This window comes from Lynx rufus, unplaced genomic scaffold (assembly GCF_022079265.1).
Source record: "Lynx rufus isolate CCGP_SWC_20201006 ecotype Redwood Valley unplaced genomic scaffold, mLynRuf1.p SCAF_10, whole genome shotgun sequence".
NCBI lineage: Eukaryota > Metazoa > Chordata > Mammalia > Carnivora > Felidae > Lynx > Lynx rufus.
Window position 1 is genome coordinate 84,189,885 of NW_025814824.1, and position 23,382 is coordinate 84,213,266.

The 23,382-nt window shown below is 44.1% G+C and overlaps 1 protein-coding gene across 2 annotated transcripts; it reads left to right on the forward strand.

Annotated features, from left to right (window-relative positions):
* Positions 1-555: 555 nt before the first annotated feature.
* RABEPK (Rab9 effector protein with kelch motifs) lies at positions 556-23,104 on the forward strand. 2 transcript variants are annotated; one of them, XM_047069467.1, is made up of 8 exons: positions 556-578; positions 2,541-2,599; positions 5,018-5,175; positions 9,322-9,474; positions 14,259-14,420; positions 19,159-19,308; positions 21,199-21,348; positions 21,929-23,104. In XM_047069467.1, the coding sequence occupies exons 2-8, from the start codon at positions 2,547-2,549 to the stop codon at positions 22,219-22,221; spliced, it is 1,119 nt and encodes a 372-aa protein (XP_046925423.1). In that variant the 5' UTR covers positions 556-578; positions 2,541-2,546; the 3' UTR covers positions 22,222-23,104. The 2 variants fall into 2 exon arrangements, with proteins under 2 accessions (XP_046925423.1, XP_046925429.1); XM_047069473.1 differs by lacking the exon at positions 9,322-9,474.
* The last annotated feature ends 278 nt before the right edge of the window (positions 23,105-23,382 follow it).

Here is a 23,382-nt window from a genome sequence, read left to right on the forward strand (position 1 = left end):
TGTAAACTCCAGGAGGCCAGGGGCTACGTTTGGTTCAACATAGTGCCTGCCATAGTTACAAACGCTAATTATGGAATGAGTCAGCTGCTTAAGACACCAAAGCTTGAACTGACCTAAGACCAAGCAGGGACATTTCACACCTAGGAAAGGGTCTTTGAAACCATTTCAAAAACCATTTATAACATCCGCTGGAACTGAAAACACCGTAGCTCCTTCAGGGGAGCCCAGCTGCCGAAGGAATTTGGGTCCTCTAAGCCGATGCCCAACCCCCTGCACTTCGCTTGTTAAGTCGTTTCCAAGGAGCCCTGGCTTATTTACTCCGCCGGGGAGGAAAGGCCCCAGGGACGGCCGGCCAGTTTGGCTCCCGAGACACGCACAGCCAGACCGACATTCCTGGCGGGTAGGAGCCCTCCCGGTCCCCTTCCAAAGGGCGCGCCCTGGGGACCGGGCCAATGACGCGGGGAGACGGCGAGCGGTTGGCAGTCCCGCTCTTCCGGGCCTGGGGGAGGGGCGAAGGCACAACCCCCGCCCATGTTAGGGGCGGAGCCACAGTCCGGGACCTTCCTAAGCTGCCGCAGGTAATGCGGTTCGGGTCTGGGGGTGTCCGGGCCGTGGGTTTGACGCGATCCTGGGCGGGAGCCGCCGCATCCTTTAGGGGAGTGGGCCCGGGCCGGGTGAAGAGCCCTGGGGAGGGCGTGCTCGGGTTCCGGCCCGGCCTCATTGACGGAAAGAAACCAGCCTGTTCTCTCCCGACACTGTGTCCTCTGTCGCTGCCACGCGGGGATGGAACTGGGGGATGGGACTGGCAGAGGTAGCTGCAATGAAGTCTCCGCTCATACGAAGTTTACCCACTGGGCTTTGGGGACCGCGGTCAGTGGCTTAGGCCAAAAGTTGGATTTATTCGTTCATCTCCCAGAAATCTCATCTATGTTCTTTCTTCATTCACTCATCCCTCAATTCTACTCTAAGCCGGGGCCCATTGGTAGGTTCTTTGAATGAATCTGAGAGGCCCAGCTCTGTTGGAATTTACTCTAGAATCTTTTAAATGGATAATCACATTCAGAGTGATCCCTGCAATGATGGTGACTTCATTGATAACCTTCAGAGGGAGAAGGAAGTAACTTGAGGATGTAAATGGAAAACAACAAATCAGGGAAGGTTATACTGAGGGAGGGACTTTTGAACTGGGCTTTGGAGGTTGGGAGTTTCCTAGTTGACCAGAAGGGAAGGGACATTTCAGGTACCAGAAGTAACACGCAGATGCGAGATACGAAAGGGCCTGACATGTTAGAAACAACAAATATAGCAACAGTAGCTCACTATAGCAGTGGAGGTGAGTCCCTGGGGAAAAGGTTGAGTCCAGAAGGCTTTGAATGCCATGCTGAGGTATGGATTTATCCCAGAGATCAGTATTTCCCAACCTTTTAAGGTATTTTATCTTTTGGGGTGCCTGGCTGGCTCAGTCAGGAGAACATGTGAGTCTTGATCTTAGGGTTGTGAGTTCGAGCCCCGTGTTGGGTGCAGACATGACTAAAAGAAAATTTTTTTAATGTTTTTATTTTATTTTTGAGAGCGAGAGAGAGAGAGAGAGACGGAGCGTGAGTGGGGGAGCAGAGAGACACAGAATGTGAAGCAGGCTCCAGGCTCCGAGCTGTCAGCACAGAGCCTGATGATCTGAGTTTCGAACCCACAAACTGTGAGATCAGGACCTGAGCCTAAGTCAGACACTCAACTGACTGAGCCACCCAGGCACCTCTAAAATAAATTAATAAAGCTTAAAAAAAATAAAATATAAAATATTTTATCTTTTGATGAGTATAAACATCTTATGACCCTTGCAAATATTTTTTTAATGTTCATTTATTTTGAGAGAGAGTGCTAGAGCATGGGGGACGGGGAGGGACAGAGATATAGGGAGAGAGAGAATCCCAAGCAGGCTCTGTGCTGTCAGTGCAAAGCCTGACATGGGGCTTGATCCCCCCCAACTGTGAGATCATGACCCCAGCCAAAATCAAGAGTCAGGCGCTTAACTCACTGAGCCACCCAGGCGCCCCACCCCTGAAAATATTTTGACATATGTCCCTTCTCCATGAAAATCACAGACAGACAGAAAACTTTAGCCAAAAAAACCTCTGTAATTGGGGGCCCCTGGGTAGCTTAGTCAGTTAGGCATCTGACTTTGGCTCAGGTCATAATCTCACAGTTTGTGAGTTGGAGTCCCACGTCGTGCTCTTTGCTGATAGCTCAGAGCCTGGAGCCTGTTTTGGATTCTGTGTCTCCCTCTCTCTCTGCCCCTCCCCTGTTCACCCTCTGTCTCTCTTTCTCAAAAATAAAACATAATAAAGAAAAACCCTGTAATTGTGTCAATAAAATTGTGTTATATTTGCCTCCCAAATTTAAGTTTATATCAAAAGGTTGGTAATGCTTATTCAGATGAACCAAGCCCTAGAAATCGGCACATCAAAAGGAAAGGTTTTAAAGAAGGAAGTGACCTGATTTGTCCTGTGTGTCTAAAAAGTGCCTTTCTTTCTTATGCATAGGACACCATGAAGCTGCTGCCAGTCTTGGGGCCTGGAGACAAGCCCAGGAAAGCAACATGGTCTGTAAGGAAGGATTCAGACAGAGAAAAACAAGAGTTTTTGTTTCATTTATAAGTAGTTTACTAACATATTTGATCATCTCTGTGAAAGGGTAGAGACGAAGCTGTCTGTAGTTGCTGGTAATTAGACTCAAACTGTCTGAAAAGGTCTTCAGAGGAAAGATAGTGGGGCAATAATTATCACAGAGCAGATGTTGATTTTATTAAAATCCATTTACTAGGAAGAATAAGGCACTGACCATCTGGCATCCACAGCTCCAACACTGTGTCTTCCCTCAAGCTGTGACTCATTTTTAAGATTCTCAGGGAATTGGATTTGGATTAAACTGGCCTTACTGCTTCTTGGTTGCTTGCTCAACCAACGCTTTATTCAACTAACAATGGCCTGACGGGCAGCTGCTGTGTAGGTGCTGAGAGTACAAAGGTGAATAGTCTCCTAGTAGTGGGGGTTACGGACTAAGCAGGTGATGGCGGTGAGTGTGATCAGTACTGAAGGAGGGCTCACAGAAGGCTGTAGAGAGGAGACAATGCTTCTGCAGGACCTTGGAGAGGAGGGTCTCCTTTGGCTTCCCCATGTCCCCTCCTGCTCTCTAGCCAACGTAAATCTGCTCCTGGCATTCCCTGGTTTAAAACCCTTTTGTGCCTCTTTGATCTTAAGATAAAAACCAGAGTCCTTAAAATGGCCCACCTGTCCCTGCCTGTCTTTTCCAACCTCAGGTACCCTTACTCATCCTTTGTTCTCTTTCTCTTCCTTAACATGCCTTGCACTGCCCACTCAGGTACTGTATGTGCTGATCTCTACCTGGGTCACTCTTTCCCTCCATCTTTTCATTCCTCTCTTTGTCCACCTAACTTCTCATACTTCAGAGCTCAGTTCAAATGGTGCTTCTTCAGGAAGCCTTCTCTGACCCCCTCCCTCTCACACCTCTCCTTACAGGCTGAGGTCCCCTTAGGATATGTTCTCATAGTATATACCCCTATCTATATCCTGTACTCCTTTATAGCACAATTAAAATAAAATGGGTATTTGTGAAATTACCTGTTTAATGTTTCTCTTCCCAACTAGTCTGTGAGGGCTCTGAAGGCAGGGACTTTTTGTCGTATTCACCACGTATCTGGGTGGCTGTGTGCTCTTGGGTAAGTTATTTAACCTTTCTGAGTCTCGGGTTCTCAGTTGTAAAAATCAGATGGTGATAATAGTACCGTCCTCAAAGGGGTTTTGTACAGATTAAGGGAAACCAGGATTGTAACGAAGTTCACAGCCTACACGGTACATTGTTAGTAATCATCAGGTGATCATAGGGTATGTGAATCTGGTTATCAGAAGAGGGATCTGGAAAAGAAATTGAGACTGGAAATCGCTGATGAGTATGTAGATGGGTGGTAAATTGAGACCATCAGTGCAGATGAACTTGACAGGATAACTGAACACAGACTGAGAAGAGAATCCAAGGGTATTAAGGGTTAGGAGAAAGCTGGTAGGAAAGGAGTCCGAGCAAGAAAACAGAAAAGAGCAGCCAGAACAATGGGTAGAGAACCAAAAGGAAGGGATGTGGGGAAGCCAGGTGAGGAGAAAGGTACAAGAACGAGGAAAGAGTCAGGAGTACCAGACGCCTGAGAGGTCTAATGAGCCAGGGCCTGAAAAATAGCTACCGAATCTTCTTTTCCAACCGGGAAATTTGAATTATGTTTTTTGGTTGGCATTCAGAGGGACTTTAGAGAATGGGATGAATGGATCCTGTATTTGATTTTTTCAGAGTCCTAGCTCTGGCTTCTGAGTCAAGCTTTCTGAGTAATCTGGAAAAGCTCTTAAAATCTATACATTTTGGAGAATATTCCTTGACAGAGCATCATGGGTTAGCGGCAGGATCGTTGGGGCTGTAGGTTCCTACGTGAGTGGCCATAAAGCTCCAGCCACCATTTACTGAGTCCTTCCCTGCACTGTTACAAGACTTCATCTTACCTTCACAGCAAAGAACTATTGCCAACCTCACTGTCCAAATGAGGAAACTAAGGTTCAGAAAGGTTAAATGACTTCTAAAAGGTCACACATCTCAAAAGCACCTGAGCTGGGAATTCACAAACCATGCTCACAGGTACCATTTCGTGCTGGGACACACCACTGAACTTTTCTGGGTGTCAGTTTCCCTGTCTGCCAAATGGGGACAATTACTAGTCCAGTGCAACCCCATTAGGTTAATGTGAGCTACAAGTGGTGACAAAATTGAAAAGTCAAAGGTTATGTGCAAATGTAGGGACAATTATCAATGAGGGAAATACTGCTTTGGTGGATACAACTTAAGGTGGGTGTATGTATAAGACTCTGCATTCTGGTGAGTATTTCATGAGGAGTAGAAAGAACACACGGCCTCGTTTATTCTCCGCTCAGGTCTCCTGAATACATCCTTCCTTTGGCAGGTACACCTTGACCCCCCCTGGAGACAGCCCCTGTGCTCGGGTTGGCCACAGCTGTTCATATTTACCCCCAGTTGGTGATGCCAAGAGAGGGAAGGTCTTCATTGTTGGGGGAGCAGATCCAAGCAGGAGCTTCTCAGATGTGCACACCATGGATCTGGGTAAGACCAGCAGCTGCGGAGCCCATGCCCTGTGGCCAGAGAGCAGGGCTTGTGCTACCGGCCATGACCAGACCATTCGTAAGAACACTGGTTGAGACCAGAGAGCAGGGTTTTCCTCTAAGAAAATGAACGTCACTGAGAGGCCCCTAACGTCTCAGCAGACGTCCACCAACCAATACCTCATTTTGGGGGGTGAAAGAGTCTCTATAGAGCCCTGGACATCCAACCATTGCATCATCAGATATTTTTCTGGGAGATATTGATGGCTCCACCTCCTCTTCCATCCACATAATTCATTAATCACCAAGCCCTAAACATCTCTATCTTCACCCACATCTGTCCATTTCCACTACTACTACTGCAGTCCAAGCATTTTTACTTCTCTCTCTTTTTGTTTTAAAGCCTGTCTATTTTTTTAAAGAGTTTTTTTAATGTTGATTTATTTATTTTGAAAGAGAGCGAGCAAGCCAGGGAGAAGGGCCCAGAGAGAGAGGAGAGAAAATCCCAGGCAAGCTCCACATTGACAGTGCAGAGCCCTTTGCGGGGCTCAATCTCAAGGACCATGAGACCATGACTTGAACTGAAACCAAGAGTCAGACACTTAATCAACTGAGCCACCCAGGTGTCCCTGAAGTTGTTTGTTTATTTTTTTTTAACTTTTATTTATTATTAAGAGACAGAGAGAGACAGAGCATGAGCATGGGAGGGGCAGAGAAAGGAGGAGACACAGAATCTGAAGCAGGCTCCGGGCTCTGAGCTGTCAGCACCCAGCCCGACGCAGGGCTCGAACTCACAAACCGCAAGATCATGACCTAAGCCGAAGTCGGATGCTTAACCGACTGAGCTACCCAGGAGCCCCTAAAGTTTGTTTGTTTGTTTGTTTGTTTGTTTGTTTGTTTTGAGGGGGGGCGGGGACAGAGAGAGAGGGAGAGAGGGAGAAAATCCCAAGCAGACTCTGCACTGTCAGCACAGAGCCCAGTGAGGGGCTTGAACCCACGAACAGTGAGATCATGACCTGAGCCAAAATCAAGAGTTAGACACATAACCGGCTGAGCCACCCAGGTACCCCTAAACATTATTACTCTTCAACTGGACATAACAACAGCCTCTTTTCTGGTCTCCCTGCTTCCAAGTTTACCCCGTAAATGCACCGCACGTGCATTTTCCATACCTAGACAGTATTGTCTAAAATACAAATCTGACCATGTCGTTCCTACATTTCAAGCCTTTCCCAGCTCCTTTCTTGGCTCTCCCAAACCCATATTTGCTACCCTGAGTATCTTTCAGTTCCTTGAACATGTCTTAAGTTCTGGCCTCCAAGCCTTTGCACCTATAGTTCCCTCTGCTTGGAAGGCTCTTCCCTTTCCTTATCACCTGGCTACTATTCCTCTTTCAGATCCCACATTAACTGCCACTTCCATCAGAAAGCTTTCCCTGATACTTCTGGGCTAGTTTAGGCAGTACCACTGGAAAGGAGAAATCCTGTTTTCCTTCTCTACTCCTGTCTCTCCTCCCAGCACTAGTCTCAATACTTTATTTCTGGCCACCAAACGTCTGGGAGTCTTTCCCCATACCAAACAATTCTGCAACACCCACTGGGTGTCCTACAACTCGATTCAGTTCTGACAAGATCCAGTTGGACTTAGCATCACATTCTCACAGGTTAAGGGCTCGGTCCCATAGAACTGTCCTGCCCCTGTCCCACTGCAGACGCTAACCCCAAGTCCAGGCTGTTGCCTATGCTTCTGACCTACCAGCTATAAATTGGAGAGTCCCATGATCCCTACGGTTCCATTAGTTTGCTAGAGTGGCTTAGAGAACTTAGGAAAATAGCTTACATATTAGATTACTGCTTTATTATAAAAGGATATAATTCAGGAACAGCCAGATAGAAGAGATGCATAGGGCAAGGTATGGGGAGAAGGGCACAGAGCATCCTTACTCTGAGGGCGCACAATCCTCCCAGTACCTCCTCGTGGTTACCGACCTGGACGCTCACCAAATACCTGGTTTTTTCTGGAGGCTTCTTTATGCAGGCATGATTGATTAAATTACTGGCCATTGGTGATTGATTCAGCCTTTCTCAGCAGTGGATGTGGGAGGCTAGGTGAAAGTTCCAACCCTCTAATCATATGGTTGGTTCCCCTGGCAACCAGCCCCCATCCTTAGAGCTTTCCAGAAGTCACCTCATAAACATAAATCCAGGTGTGGTTGACAGGGGCTTTTTATAAAAGACATCCTTTTCAATCTTATCACTTGGGAAATTCCAAGGGTTTTAAGAGCTCTGTGCCTGGAACTGACAGAGATCACATATATATTTCTTCCTTCCTCCCTTTCTTTCTTTCTTTCTTTCTTTCTTTCTTTCTTTCTTTCTTTCTTTTCTTCCTTTCTTTCTTTTTTATATTTTTTATTTATTTTGAGAGAGAGACGGGGAGAGGGAGAATCCCAAGCAGGCTCCGTGCTGACAACAGATGCAGGGCTCGATCTCATGAACCGTGAGATCATGACCTGAGCCGGAATCAAGAGTCAGATGTTTAACCGACTGAGCTACCCAGGTGCCCCAAGATCACATATATATTTCTTAATATAAATCACAATGTCACAACCACCCTCTATATTTCCATAGTATCCTGTACTTCCCCATCCTTATTCCACTTCACAGCTCTTGCCACGTGTGATTATTTCTTATCTGTCTTCCCCACAGGAGTATAAGCTCTTTGGAAACAAGGAACATAGTTATATTACTCATCACTGTACCCCCAGCCACTACCATAGCACCTGGCACAGAGTAGGTGCTTTCTAAGTATTTGGATAGATGGATGATGAATGGAAAATGAACGGATGGTGACCACCATGTGCTCTACACGATGGCAGACCCCCATACGTGTTTTGTTAGGCCCATGCAAAGTCGCTATTATTGATTTAATCTAAGTTGTTTACCAACCAAATGTACAAGGGTCTACATATAAGAATTGAGATGGTTTGGCTTCTCTTGATGATTTTGGAAGATCTGACATCAGTAGGCCTGTATGTCTACATGGCAACAGATTTTTGGCACTGAGCTGCCCCGCCTATCAAATGGGGTTCTCATCCCCCAACTTGCCACGTTCCCTCCTATGTAGGCACTTGAATTTCTACACCCTGCACTAGGAATTCAAAGGCAATTAAAATTTCTTCCAGCCCTCAAGAAACTCGCTGCGTAGTCCACTTATATTTTTGGTGTGACCTATTATTACTAGCTTTGTGACTCTGGTTAACCTGTGTAAACCATTTGGGCTTCAGTGTCCTATAAAATGGGGCTACTGTCTTACTTCCCTGAGCAGTTGTGAGCTTGTTTTAGCCAGAAATCATTTAGCTGCAGGTAACAGAAACTCTCTTAAACCAGCAAAAAAAGGGAAGAATCTAAACATAGGAGATAAAGCCTAGACTCAGGACAGAGTAGAAGCAGGAATTGGAAAACTGTCAGAGATCATCTACCTCCTCCCTCATCTCTGAGGAGATCTTTTTTTTTTTTTTTTGTAGTTATTTGGTATTTCTTTTCTTTTTTTTAAATTTTAACTTATTTTATTTTTTATTTTTTTAAATTTACATCCAAATTAGTTAGCATATAGTGCAACAATGATTTCAGGAGTAGATTCCTTAGTGCCCCTTACCCATTTCGCCCATCCCCCCTCCCACAACCCCAAGGTCTTCTTTATGTAGATGTTTCTTTCTTTCTCTTCTCCATACTTTGGCTTTAGCTGCTTCTCCATACATGCAAGAAGAAATCCAGAAATCTGTTCGAATTCCAGATTCTCTGAAGGGAAGATCTGATTGACCCATTTGGGGTCAAGTAACTACCTTTGACCCAATGAGCTGAAGCTAGAAAGTCAAGGTGTAGTACAAACAGATCTTCTGGGATCTCTACCCCTCTGGTTGGGAGAATGGGGACAGTTTCCATAGAGGAGGGTTTATAGACTAGGCAGACAGCCCCCGAAATTCTATTATAGAACTTTTTGGAATTTGACCATATTCCCTGCCAGTGATCTGATGGTTGTGGTGGTTATGCTTTCGACTTTTTCTCCTCACTACTCTCCCCCAAGTTTGTCAACTGGCATAAACTACAGTGGCAGTTCCAGTGCAGGAACTGAGTGAAATGTTTTCTAGGAACACACCGGTGGGATTTAGCCACCTCGGAGGGCCTCTTGCCCCGGTACGAGCATGCCAGCTTTGTTCCCTCTTGTGCTCCTCATACCATCTGGGTGTTTGGAGGTGCTGACCAGTCAGGAAATCGAAATTGCCTACAAGTTCTAAATCCTGGTAAGTAGCCAAAGGTTCTTTTATTTACCTAAAGAAAGAAATCCAATTCCAATTCCTATAGCAAAACTCATTTCGATTGTACTGAATAATCTGTTTAACTTGCTGGCCTCATAGAAAACAGGAATTTTAACTTCTGGCAAAATCTGAAAATAACAGAATTGCGTTTCCCCCACCCCCTCATCTCGTAACACTTGAGCAATTATCAATTTGTTAAAAGCCGAAACTGGAAGAAACTTCAGAGAACAGTTATGCCAAGTGGGCGACCCAGGTCCAGGGGAAGTGACTTTCCTAAAGTCCTAAGAGAGTCAGTGACTAAGCTAGCCTAGAACCTGTCAGCTAGATCAGGGGGTCTTAACTGGGGGCGATTGTGTCCCTCAGGGGACATTTGGCCATGTCTGGACACATTTTTTGGTGATCAAACATGGAGCATGGGCAGTTGCTACTCGCATCTAGTGGGCAGAGGCCAGAGATGCTGCTGTCCCCCCTGTAATGCCCAGGACAGCCCCCCAGAATAGCGAATTATCTAGTCTCAAATGCCAATAGTGCCAAAGTTAAGAAACCCTGACCTAGATCCTCCTATTATGTTTCTTTTAGCCAAACAGTGCAAAGTTCCTACCCAGTCTCACTGGCAGTTTTCTCGCTGACAAAGCAGTTTGGGAACATCTCTTCTAAGAGATTGTCGCTGAACCACCCATGGGAGGTGGACTTGTCTTTTGTTACAAATTATAATTAAAATTTTGTTGTTGTTGTTTTCTCTTTATAAATATAATAAGGGGCGCCTGGGTGGCTTAGTCGGTCGAGTATCCGACTCTTGATTTTGGCTCAGGTCATGATCTCACGGTCGTGGGATTGACCCTGCACATCAGGTTCTGTGCTGAGTGTGGAGCCTGCTTAAGATTTTCTCTCTTTCCCCCCCTCTACCCCTCTCCCTCTCTAGCACAGGCTCTCTCTCTCTCAAAAAATAAATACATACATAAATAAATATAAGTAAGTAAGTAAATAAATAAATAAAATTCATTTTAAAATATTTGAAAACTGGGGGCAGCTGGGTGGCTCAGTCAGTTGAGTGTCTGACTTCAGCTCAGGTCGTGATCTCGCGGTCCATGAATTCGAGCCCCGCGTCGGGCTCTGTGCTGACAGCTCAGAGCCTGGAGCCTGTTTCGGACTCTGTGTCTCCCTCTCTCTCTGCCCCTCCCCCGCTCACGCTCCATCTCTCTCTCTCTCTCTGTCAAAAATAAATAAACATTAAAAAAAATTTAAAAATAAACATTGAAAACAAATTAAACAAATTTTTGGAAAGTGTAAATAAGTGGACAAAAGGCATCCACAATCCTATGACATTAAGGCTACTGAGAACATCTCAGTACTTCCTTTCTTTTATTTCTCTGCATTTTTGTAAGCCTGAGTTCATACTGTTTCACCAGCACACTGTTGTACCTTTTTCCTTTTAAAATTCATAATTACTGCAGAAATTATTTCCTGCTGACATTGCTGTAACATCACCTTTAATGGCGGCATGATACTCCATTTTGTGACAATACCATCATTTGGTTGTCAGATTTACACCATTATAAATAACAAAGCAGTGAACATCTTTGCTCAGAAGTCATTGACAATTATTTGCTTAGAATTCATGCCTAGGAATAAAAAGACTATATAAAACATTGAGCCTGACAGCCTTTCCTCTGCTGTTCTGCCTGCCATTCCATTGTGGTATATTCAGTAAACTTCTATCTCCTTTGTTGTGCTAAAACAAAACAAAACAAAACACTGTGAACTTTAAGACTTTTGATACATGCTACCCAATTGCTCTCCAGAATTTTCCAACTGCTTCTCTCTCCAGCTGTGTTTAATAGTGCATTTTCACTCCTGGCTGACTTTGAATTTACCTTTTTTAAAAAAATATTTTAGGGGCGCCTGGGTGGCTCAGTCGGTTAAGCGTCCGACTTCAGCTCAGGTCACGATCTCGCGGTCCATGGGTTCGAGCCCCGCGTCGGGCTCTGGGCTGATGGCTCGGAGCCTGGAGCCTGTTTCTGATTCTGTGTCTCCCTCTCTCTCTGCCCCTCCCCCGTTCATGCTCTGTCTCTCTCTGTCTCAAAAATAAATAAAGGTTAAAAAAAAATTAAAAAAAATTTTTTTTTATTTTTAAGTAATCTCTATGCCCAAGGTGGGGCTTGAACTCACAACCCCGAGATCAAGAGTTGCATGCCCCACTGACTGAGCCAGCCAGCCACCCTTGAATTTATTTATTTATTTATTTTTTTTTTTTTGAGAGAGAGAGAGAGACAGTGAACAGGGGAGAGGAAGGGGAGGGAGGAGAGAGAATCCCAAGCAGGCTCCATATCCAGCATGGGGCCTGACGTGGGGCTCTATCTCACAACCATCAGATCATGACCTGAGCTGAAACCAAGAGTCAGATGATTAACTGACTGAGCCACCCAGACGCCCCTGAATTTATCATTTTTAAACACTGCTAATTGGATAGCCCAAAAAGCTTGTATCTAATTCTTTAACTATGCATTTTGTTAATGATTAGCAACCTGGACATTTTTCATATGCCAGTCAACTCTTGCCCAGTGCTCTATCACTAAGATGCTTGTTTGCAGACAGTTGGTCTTCTGTCATTTGGGGATAGTAATAGTTTCTACCTGGTTAAGTTTGGCAAGGATTCAAATAAACTCAGTATCTGGCACATAGTTAATGCTCAATAATTGTGGTGGTGGTGGTTGACGTAACTGTGGCTTGGCAGATGGAAATCAGTTCTGGATCCCTGGGCTTCTGACTTTCAACGATGGCATCCATTTGAATAAAATACAGAGAATTTGGAAACCGTCTGTCAGAGGAATTGATTTTCTACCAGATCCATTTTCTCTCCTAGATAGTATAATTTGACACCATGCCCAAGATATAGGAAAAATGTGAGTGAATCATTAGCTGTTTTGTTACTAAGGCTGGTCCGCCAAATGGCTTAGGAGTCCTTTGTGATTATTTGTGCCAGCGTTTGACTTGGCAGCAACACAGTCCCAGGACCTTCTGGTCCTGGAGGTTGAGCATCGACTAACCCCCCACCCCCAAGATCCAAAAGCTCTCCAAGGTCTGTAGCTATAGAGATAATGACATTTTGCTTTAGATATAGGCTGAGACTTGTTTCATCTCAAGGTTCATGTTTGAGTCCAATACATATTCCAGATGCTTCCTGTGGTACTCTGTGTACTGAATGAAGACCTTTACAAAAGGCACAGAATTTCCTAGACGAGAAATAATCCCTGGTGTGTTGCAGTGCACGAGTGTGGGAGTCTTGACAGAACTGAGTTCAAACCTCTGCTCTGCTACTCACAAGCACTCTGACCTGGGGGAAAGAACTTGCACGTTCCGAGCTTCAGTTCCCTCATCTGCAAAATGAGGATACTTTCCAGCCACCTGCTAGAGTTGAGTGGATAATGACAAGACAGAAGGTTAAGGGCAATGATTCTGCACAAGGAAGATACTCAATGTAATGCGTCTGTTTCTATAAAACTCATGCTTCACTCTAAAAAGAAATAAGCTTCTTTGCACCTCCCAAGGTAGTGAAATTTTATTCTCAAGTCAGATGAGTGGAAAACACCTAGATCTTGGTGTTAATCAAGGTGGAATTTGAATCCCAAGTCAGCCATTTATTAGCTATGTCCCTGTATTTTTTTTTTAAGATTTTATTTTTTATTTCTTTTTTAAAAAATTTTTTCAATGTTTATTTTATTTTATCATTTTTTTAAATTTAATTTTTTATTTTTTTAAACTTACATCCAAATTAGTTAGCATATAGTGAAACAATGATTTCAGGAGTAGATTCCTTAATGCCCCTTACCCATTTAGCCCATCCCCCCTCCCACAGCCCCTCCAGCAACCCTCAGTTTGTTCTCCATGTTTATGAGTCTCTTCTGTTTTGTCCCCCTTGTTTATTTTATTTTTGAGAGAGAGAGACAGAGCATGAGCAAGGGAGGGGCAGAGAGAGAGTGGGACACAGAATCTGAAGCAGGCTCCGAGCTGTCAGCACAGAGCCCGACGCGGGGCTCAAACCCACGAACTGTGAGATCACTACCTGAGCCAAAGTCGGACCCTTAACCAACTGAGACACCCAGGCGCCCCAAGGTTTTATTTTTTAAGTAAATCTCTACACCCAACATTGGGCTCAAACTCACAAAATCAAAAGTCACACGCTCCACTGACTGAGCCAGCCAGGTGCCCCTAGCCATGTCATTTTAAACAAATGACTTCATCTGTCTCTGCTTCAATTCTCTTATCTGTAAAATGGAGAACTAATATTTACTTAGCACTTACTATTTATAAGGAACTATTATTATTACTACTGAAACTGTGATAACTTTGTCTACTTTCTTTTAATGCCACATAGTCTGGGGTAATTTGGCACATTTAGTTCTCACCTCTAGTGGGTATGCATTTTAGCAGATGTTGGTCTCCTCTGAATGGGCACAGGGCAGGGTAGTCAGCAAAGCAGAAGAGTGTTCAGAGAGGACGTTTGAAGGAAGGCCTCCAAAATCAAATCGACCTCATTCTTAATTGCATGTGTGACTTTTTCAATCTTGGGGATTTGCCTCTATCTGGGAAAATTCTAAGTATCACCCGCTACCCCTCCTTGACTTTGGTGGCACAAGAACCCTGCCTAGGCCTTTGCTGTCCCCCTTGGGGATAGGGGTATGAAAGGTAACCCTGCCTGGCCTCAGAGTCAAGATGAGAGGCCCATCAGCCTGGATATTTTAGGTGACTGCCTTCTCTCTCTAAACCAGAAACCAGGACTTGGACCATGCCGGAGGTGACCAGCCCCCCGCCATGCCCAAGAACATTCCACACATCGTCTGCAGCCATTGGAAACCAGCTGTATGTCTTTGGGGGCGGAGAGAGAGGTGCCCAGCCTGTGCAGGATGTGAAGCTGCATGTGTTTGACGCAAGTATGGACTGGAGGGCACCCCAGGGTTGCCACTTACCAGGTCAGAGCCACCGTGGCCTACAGCTTACCTGGTGTAGGAAGAAGAGGTTAGAAAATGACACTTTGTCTGAGTGTCTCTCTTCTAGATGTCTTCGGTGTATCCCTTAGCTAATATCTTCTTCCCACAGCAAAATTTGCATTTGAAAATGTATAAATGATCACTTTAACATAAAGTGTCATTTATAAAGAAAATAGTATGAGTTTCCCCTTTAGCTTTTCCTTCCCCCTACATAAACAGAGGTAAACATTGTTAGCAGTTCCTAATGTCTCCTTCCGGACATTCTTACGCGTTTATGAAATTTCTATGAATTTTGAAGTTACATAAAAACTTTAAAACACATACATGGAATCAGATAATAAATACAGTTCTATAGCTTACTTTTGCAGGGGTGAGGCTAAATCTTAGTAGTTGAAAACATGCCCTTTGTAGCCACATAACCTGGACTCAGGACCAGATCTGACACATACTTTCTGTATTGCTTTTTTTGTTTTAAGTAGGCTTCACGCCCAGTGCTGAGCCCGACATGGGGCCCAACACGGGACTTGAACTCACAACCCTGAGATCAAGACCTGGGCTGAGATCAAGAGCCGGATGTTTAATCGACTGAGCCACCCAGGCACTCCTGTATTACTTGTGACTAGTTAATCTTTCTAGGTCTTGGTTTGTTGATCTGTAAAATTGAAATGGTAATAGTGCCCCTACTAAAAAGAACTGGGAAGATTAAATAAGATAATGTCATACAGTGCATAGCACAGTGCCTGGCATATCGGGGGCACCTAAGGGACATGAACTGTGTTATCATCCCTTCATTTAATCATACGTCATGGATGTCTTCTAAGTCACGACCGATTTCCTTGCAGAGCATATCCTGTGGGTATTCCTTATTTATTCAGTCATTTTCTTACTGATTGACTTTTTTTTTTTTTTAAATTGCCTTTTTTTTTTTTTTAATATGAAGTTTATTGACAAATTGGTTTCCATACAACACCCAGTGCTCATCCCAAAAGGTGCCCTCCTCAATACCCATCACCCACCCGCCCCTCCCTCCCACCCCCCATCAACCCTCAGTTTGTTCTCAGTTTTTAACAGTCTCTTATGCTTTGGCTCTCTCCCACTCTAACGTCCTTTTTTTTTTTTTTTACCTTCCCCTCCCCCATGGGTTCCTGTTAAGTTTCTCAGGATCCACATAAGAGTGAAACCATATGGTATCTGTCTTTCTCTGTATGGCTTATTTCACTTAGCATCACACTCTCCAGTTCCATCCACGTTGCTACAAAAGGCCATATTTCATTTTTTCTCATTGCCACGTAGTATTCCATTGTGTATATAAACCACAATTTCTTTATCCATTCATCAGTTGATGGACATTTAGGCTCTTTCCATAATTTGGCTATTGTTGAGAGTGCTGCTATGAACATTGGAGTACAAGTGCCCCTATGCATCAGTACTCCTGTATCCCTTGGGTAGATTCCTAGCAGTGCTATTGCTGGGTCATAGGGTAGGTCTATTTTTAATTTTCTGAGGAACCTCCACACTGCTTTCCAGAGCGGCTGCACCAATTTGCATTCCCACCAACAGTGCAAGAGGGTTCCCGTTTCTCCACATCCTCTCCAGCATCTGTAGTCTCCTGATTTGTTCATTTTGGCCACTCTGACTGGCGTGAGGTGATACCTGAGTGTGGTTTTGATTTGTATTTCCCTGATAAGGAGCGACGCTGAACATCTTTTCATGTGCCTGTTGGCCATCTGGATGTCTTCTTTAGAGAAGTGTCTATTCATGTTTTCTGCCCATTTCTTCACTGGGTTATTTGTTTTTCGGGTGTGGAGTTTGGTGAGCTCTTTATAGATTTTAGATACTAGCCCTTTGTCCGATATGTCATTTGCAAATATCTTTTCCCATTCCGTTGGTTTCCTTTTAGTTTTGTTGGTTGTTTCCTTTGCTGTGCAGAAGCTTTTTATCTTCATAAGGTCCCAGTAATTCACTTTTGCTTTTAATTCCCTTGCCTTTGGGGATGTGTCGAGTAAGAGATTGCTACGGCTGACTGATTGACTTTTTGCTGACAGCGCCACAGTGAACATAAATTAATTTTTGTATGTGTTACAAACATTTATGTGGAATAGATGCTGAGAAGTGGAATTACTGGGTGAAATGATATAAACATTTAGAATTTTGAGCCCTCTGGTCAAATTTTTGTATAAGGAACATTTATTTGCATTTCTTCGGCTTACTAGTAGGCATTTATGAATAGCGATTTATAAATAACATGTGACAAAAGTAGTTTTCGTGTGTGTTTTTTAAGAGAGATGTAGCCTTTTGTTGAGAAGATGCAGTAAGCAAAATTTCAAACTTATAAAGTGAAATTGGAAGACTGGAGACAGAGTATAGTATGACTTTTCTCTTTCCAGAAAGAATGGTGTTTGCAATTCTTTTAAAGCACTTTTTATTTCAAAAAAAGTTTCGTAAGTTTATTTATTTTGAGAGAGCAAGAGTAGGGCGGGGGCAAAAAGGGAGGGAGAGAGAGAATCTCAAGCAGGTTCCACACTTGTGAGTACAGAGCCTTATGTGGGGCTTAAACTCACAAACCGTGAGAACATAGTGACTCTTAATCTCAGGATCATGAGTTCAAGCCTCACATTGGGGGCAGAGCTTATTTAATTAAAAATTTTTTTTTCAACGTTTTTTATTTATTTTTGGGACAGAGAGAGACAGAGCATGAACGGGGGAGGGGCAGAGAGAGAGGGAGACACAGAATCGGAAACAGGCTCCAGGCTCTGAGCCATCAGCCCAGAGCCTGACGCGGGGCTCGAACTCACGGACCGCGAGATCGTGACCTGGCTGAAGTCGGACGCTTAACCGACTGTGCCACCCAGGCGCCCCTTAAAAATTTTTTAAAAAATAGCAGAAATAGGGGCGCCTGGGTGGTTCAGTCGGTTGAGAGCCCGACTTTGGTTTGGGTCATGATCTCACAGTTTGTGGGTTTGAGCCCCGCATGGGGCTCTGTGCTGACAGCTCGGAGCCTGGAGCCTGCTTCAGATTCTGGGGGCTCCCTCTCTGCCTCTCCCCTGCTCGTGCTCTGTCTGTCTCTCTCTCAAAAATAAGTAAACATTAACAAATATTTTTAAAAATAAAAATTAAAAAAAAGCAGAAATAGGGGCGCCTGGGTGGCTCAGTCGGTTGGGCGACCGACTTCAGCTCAGGTCATTATCTCGCAGTCCGTGAGTTTGAGCCCTGCATCGGGCTCTGTGCTGACAGCTCAGAGCCTGGAGCCTGTTTCAGATTCTGTGTCTCCCTCTCTCTCTCACCCTCCCCCGTTCATGCTCTCTCTCTCAAAAATAAATAAACATAAAAAAAATTAAAAAAAATTAAAAAAAAGCAGAAATAATTTCATATGTAATATTTGTGTCTTGTATTTTTCACTTAAGCACAGTTCTCCTGTGATCATGAAGTCTTCAACAATTTTATTTATTTATTTATTTGTTTGTTTATTTTAAGTAGGCTCCACACCCAACGTGGGGCTTGAACTCATGACCCTGAGATTAAGAGTCACATGCTCTACCAACGGAGCCAGCCAGGCGCCCCAATCTTCGACATTTTTTTTTTTTGCTTTTTTTTTTTTAAGTTTATTTATTTATTTGAGAGAGAGATAGAGGGAGAAAGATGGTGAGTGGGGGAGGGGAGAGAGAGAGAATCCCAAGCAGGCTCTGCACTACCAGCACAGAGCCTGACATGGGGCTCAAACTCGCAAACCTGTGAGAACATGACCTGAGAGGAAATCAAGAGCCAGAAGCTCAACCGGCTGAGCCACCCAGGGACCCCTCCACTCTTCAACATTTTAAATAAATGCACAGTATTCTATCATGACTGTAGCAATAACAACTATTCACTTGTCTGTGCACTTAAGCTATTTTCCATTCTTTATTACAAACAATGCCGTGATGAACGTGTTTATGCGTAAACCTTTTTCACATTATTTCAGATTGTATCCCTTTGAACGGTGGGGCTCCGTGCACAACCTTCAGGCATACCACAAACAGTAATTCTCACACAAACTCTCATGTATTGAATACTTTCTCTGTGCTTATCTCACTTGATGCATACTTCAACCCTGAGAAGGAGGTATTATCTCGATCCCCATTTTACAACTGTAGAGGCTAGAGCTTAGAGAATTAACTGGTGCAAGGCCACGAAGTTATTCAGTGAAATGACCCAGTTTTCACTCCAACTTCCCTGGTCTGTTATCCTATACTGCTGCTCCAGCAGGCCCTGCTAACTTCAAAAGTAACCTTATTTTCCCATGCTTCCAGCAAGTCAATTAAGGGTATTGTCTTGGAAAAAAAAAAAAAAAGACTCTGAGGCCTGTCACAGAAGAAGCAGACTATTCTTTTTAATTTTGCTGCCGTTCCAGGTTGAAGCTTAAAGGAGGTCTTTTTAAATTCAAAGCGAGGAATGGTTTCCTAAAGCCCAGTAGAGTGGGCAGGCGTGGTAGGTAGTGAATTCTCCAGCCCTGAAAGTGTCCAAGCAGAGGCTCTACAGGTCGTAGAAGGAAGGAGGTCTGGATTGAGTTGGCAAGTTGGAGTGAATGTCCCCAGGTCACTTTTTGCTTTCACTGTCTCTGCTTGCTGGGGAGTGAAGCTTGGGTGTATTTCTCATATTCTGGCTTCATAGCTTTTTCATCTGATGCCAATGACTACTTTTCTAGACACTCTGACCTGGTCACAGCCAGAGACCCTTGGAAAACCTCCATCCCCCCGGCATGGTCATGTGATGGTGGCAGCAGAGACAAAGCTCTTCATCCATGGAGGCTTGGCAGGGGACAAATTCTACGATGATCTCCACTGCATTGATATAAGTAAGTAGGGTAGAGGGCATGGGCAGTTATCTGCTTAAAATGAAATAAAATATACTTTGATAGAATATAGCTTTGCTCTTAAGTGTGGGTAATTTGGCCAGCCAGTGGAATCTTGGCTAGATTTCTGGCAAATGTGGCCTAAATAATAATAAATAATAATACCAATGAAAGCAATAATTTTCTGAGTACTTGCTACGTACCAGCCATTAGTTATCTCTTATGTTTCCAACAACCCTGCTCTTTCATTAAAACTCATTATGCTTTGGGTTCCCTGGCTGGATTCCCTGACTGCCATTAGCCATTAACCCTATGCCCGTGAGGGATATGTGTGTCCTCGGAGTATGTCTGGGCGTTGGGGACCAGAATTGCCATGCTAAATGGTTAAAAACCCCTGGAAGAGGAAAGCTGGGGAGAATGTGAGAATCGTCTTTCAGTGTCTGAAGGGCTGACATGTCTTAGAGATCCTGGACTCATTCTGGGTTATTCGTTTAGATGATGAGCTCCCTTAGGGCAGAGGCTTTTTCTGTTTCCCCGGTATGTTTCCAGCACTTAACACAGTATCTGGCAGATTGCAGGTGATGAGTATGTATCTTGGGTGGACAGACAAGCAAATGAACATGTTCTGCATTGCCCTAGACTATAAGAATTGGAGCTGTGGGCAGAAGGCATGAGAACTGCTGCTCAGTGTATTGGGCTGCCTTGCCCAACAATGAGTTCTCTGGCTTGGTGACATCTGAGGCCAAGTGACACTGGCTGGGATTCTTACGTTGGCTAGAGTTTTGGCTCGGCTGAGTGATTCTCCCTTCCAACCCTGAGATGCTGGGCCCCTGCCTTGAAGTGACAAATGTAAAACATCTTCACGGAAGTGTTCCCTGCAGCGGTCAGCTGGGGTTGTAATGCTTATTTAGAAAAAAGAAAGTCCTGGGGTGTCTGGGTGGCTCTGTCAGTTAAGCGGTCCAACTCTGGATTTCAAGTCTTGATCTCACTGATCGTGGAATTGAACCCGTGGGATTGAACCCGCAGCGGACAGCAAATCACTATGCTTGCTTGGGTTTCTCTATTTCTCTCTGTCTCTGCACCTCCCCTACTCACATGCACTCGTGCACCCCTGTGCTCTCTTTTCCAAAATAAACTTAAAAAAAAAAAAAAAGTCCTATTTCCTTGTGCTGAGGAGCTACTTCCTGGTTATTTCTCTTCCTTTCCTACTCTAGTAATTCTCTAAACCTAAAATCCAATAATATCTTGCCTCATTTCAGTGCTTGTTTGAAAAGACGCAAATATCCTTGCACAAATAGGTTGGGAGTAGGTGTTGGAGGCAGCACATTACGGTGGAGAGAACACAGGTTCTAGAGTCAGACCTGAGTATCATAGCTGTGCTTCTTGCTAGCTGTGGGACCTCGGACAAGCCTCGCCCTCTTTAATTCCACTTCCTCAAATGTAAGAACGAGGGTAGACAGAAGTAATAGCAGTTTCTTGGGGCTGTTAGGAGAATTAAGCGAGCAAAATATTTAGTGTCTAGCCAGCACTCACAGAGTTGCTAAGGAACTGCTAACATTTAAAATGCACACATGCAGACATGGAACTCCCCTCCTGTGGGCTCCAAAATAGTAAATGGTGAGTCACCAAAGACAGTATCACTCAGTGGGCTCCAAAGACCACTTACCTCAGAATTACCTGAGGTGCTTGTTAAAACTACAGATTCCGGAGCCTCTCCTCCCTCCCCGGACCACCCAAACAGAATCTCAAGCTCCCCCAAGTAATAAACCTTGTAATACTTAGAGCGCTTGGTGAATGAGCTTCAGTGATTGGTTTGCAAACTACACAAGTCTGACAAGTAAGGTTGAATCCATATTCTAGGCCGTGTTATACCCACTTTCTTTCTCTTGGCAGATGAGATGAAATGGCAGCAGCTAAGTCCCACGGGGGCATCTCCCGCAGCCTGTGCTGCCCACTCAGCTGTGGCTGTGGGGAAACACCTGTACATCTTTGGAGGGATGACTCCCACAGGAGCACTGGACACAATGCATCGGTATCACATAGGTGAGCAGGTGTTCACTGTGGATCTTTAATGTGACCATTCTTTGAAAAGTATCACAACGCTTTAGTTTTTCCTTTTGGTCCCTCCGCATCTAAATCTAAAGGAATCAGGGGTGCCTGGGTGGCTCAGTGGGTTAAGTGTCTGACTCTTCATTTGGCTCTGGTCATGATCTCAAAGTTTCACGAGTTTGAGCCCCGTGTCAGGCTCTGCACAGACAGCACAGAGCCTGCTTGAGATTCTTCCTCTCTCCTTCTGCCCTTCCCCTGCTTGCAGTCTCTCTCAAAGTAAATCAATTAAAAAAAAAAAAAACCCAAAACTTAAAAATAATTCTCCCTCTCCCTCTGCCCCTCCCCTGCACACATGCACACACTCTCCCCCGCTCTGTCAAAAATAATAACCCAAAGGAATGAAAACCAAACTTATAGGGAATGACATCATGAAAGCAGTAACACTGCCAATAGATTTTTTTTTTTACTTTTATTTCTTATTTCTGCTAGTACTTAGTGATAACAGCAAATCACTGAGCATTTCTGGAAATTTTTTGACGCAGAGCCTTTGTGTATATTGTTTTTTCTAACACAGAAAAGCAGCATTGGACCTTGCTTAAATTTGATACTTCTCTCCCCCCTGGACGATTGGATCATTCCATGTGTGTCATTCCATGGCCAGTGATGTGTACTTCTGAGGAAGAAGATTCCAATTCTCTCACTCTGAACTGTGATGCTGAGAAAGGGGATTCCGCCAGCAAAGGAGTGACCCAAGGTGGTGACTCACACGAGGAAAGTCAGACTGACACACTGCTTTGTTTTGTGTTCGGCGGGATGAACACAGAAGGGGAAATCTATAGTGACTGTATTGTGACTGTAGTTGACTAATCCCACATTTTTATTAAATGACAACTTTTCAGGGAAGTTAAATGAAACCTTAGCTATTTTATACCTCCAAAATATTTTCTGCACTATATATCCCTCTCTTACCTAATTTGGGAGGCGAAGAAATGGATAGCCCAGTGCAAAAACCTCTATTATATAAAGGGTTTTACCAGCAATACAACCTAGGTGGTAAGTGTGATTCGTCAAGATACTGATCACAAAAATGTTGGAGAATTAAGCTGTAGAAACCATAGTGTGGACATTTACAGGTTGAAGCCTATCTTTCTAGTATTCACCTAGTAGCTGCTCTCCAGAAAGAGGTGCAGCCTGTTGGCATGTGAGAGCCACTGGGGACAGGGATGAAGACTGGCCCTTGTCTTTCCTATCCACCTGCTAACCCCACAACATACAGCACTGCAGGTCACTTTTAACCGTTGTATTGAACTTGGCCTGAACACCCTTGGTATTATATTCCATGCTTGTCCAAATGCTTCTGGGGCACTGCAGAAGTGTGGGCCTCCGACTAAAAACAGTCATGCCATCAAGTTCCAGTTCTGACACGTTAGAAAATTAACCTTTTAGCCCATTGCCCACCCCATAAAATATCTATCCTTGGGCAGTATTGAGTTTCATATCAGCACCAGAGAGCCTGCCCTTTTCGATCATGTAAAATCATTTATCTAGATCATCCTTTTCCCTCAGGAAGCCAATCCAAGTAATCTTGAACCTCCCTTGATACAAATGACTACCTTTGATCCACAGTTGTAATAGGGCTTAAAGTAATTTCTCACCATCCTAGACCCCAACTCCAGACAACTAGTAAGAAATTTCAGAGATGAAGATTCTGACATAGTGGGAGTTTAAAATATACTTTTATAAAAAATAATAAAATACTTTATATCCTAAAATTATGAACTGAATCTCAGTGTATAAAGTTAACATCAGTGATCCATCACTCATAGCAAGTCTCAACGAATTCTAGCAGCTACAAAGCATTATTAGTAATAAAAAGCCCCCAGAAAGTTTTAAAGGTAAGGGGAAATTGGAAATTTCGACTATGTTCAAGTAAATTCTGCTCTTGGGCATGTGAAATGACTCTTGCCTAGGTAAGAATGTTTCTTACCTTTCCCGCCCCTTTCTTAAATTAACGTTAGGGCAAGATCC

Bases quoted from the DNA above. Each gene is read 5' to 3' on its own strand.
- RABEPK (XM_047069467.1), top strand. From the start codon at position 2,547: ATGAAGCTGCTGCCAGTCTTGGGGCCTGGAGACAAGCCCAGGAAAGCA. The intron at 2,600-5,017 runs GTCTGTAAGGAA...TTCCTTTGGCAG, and splicing joins AAGCCCAGGAAAGCAACATG to GTACACCTTGACCCCCCCTG. The intron at 5,176-9,321 runs GTAAGACCAGCA...AATGTTTTCTAG, and splicing joins TGTGCACACCATGGATCTGG to GAACACACCGGTGGGATTTA.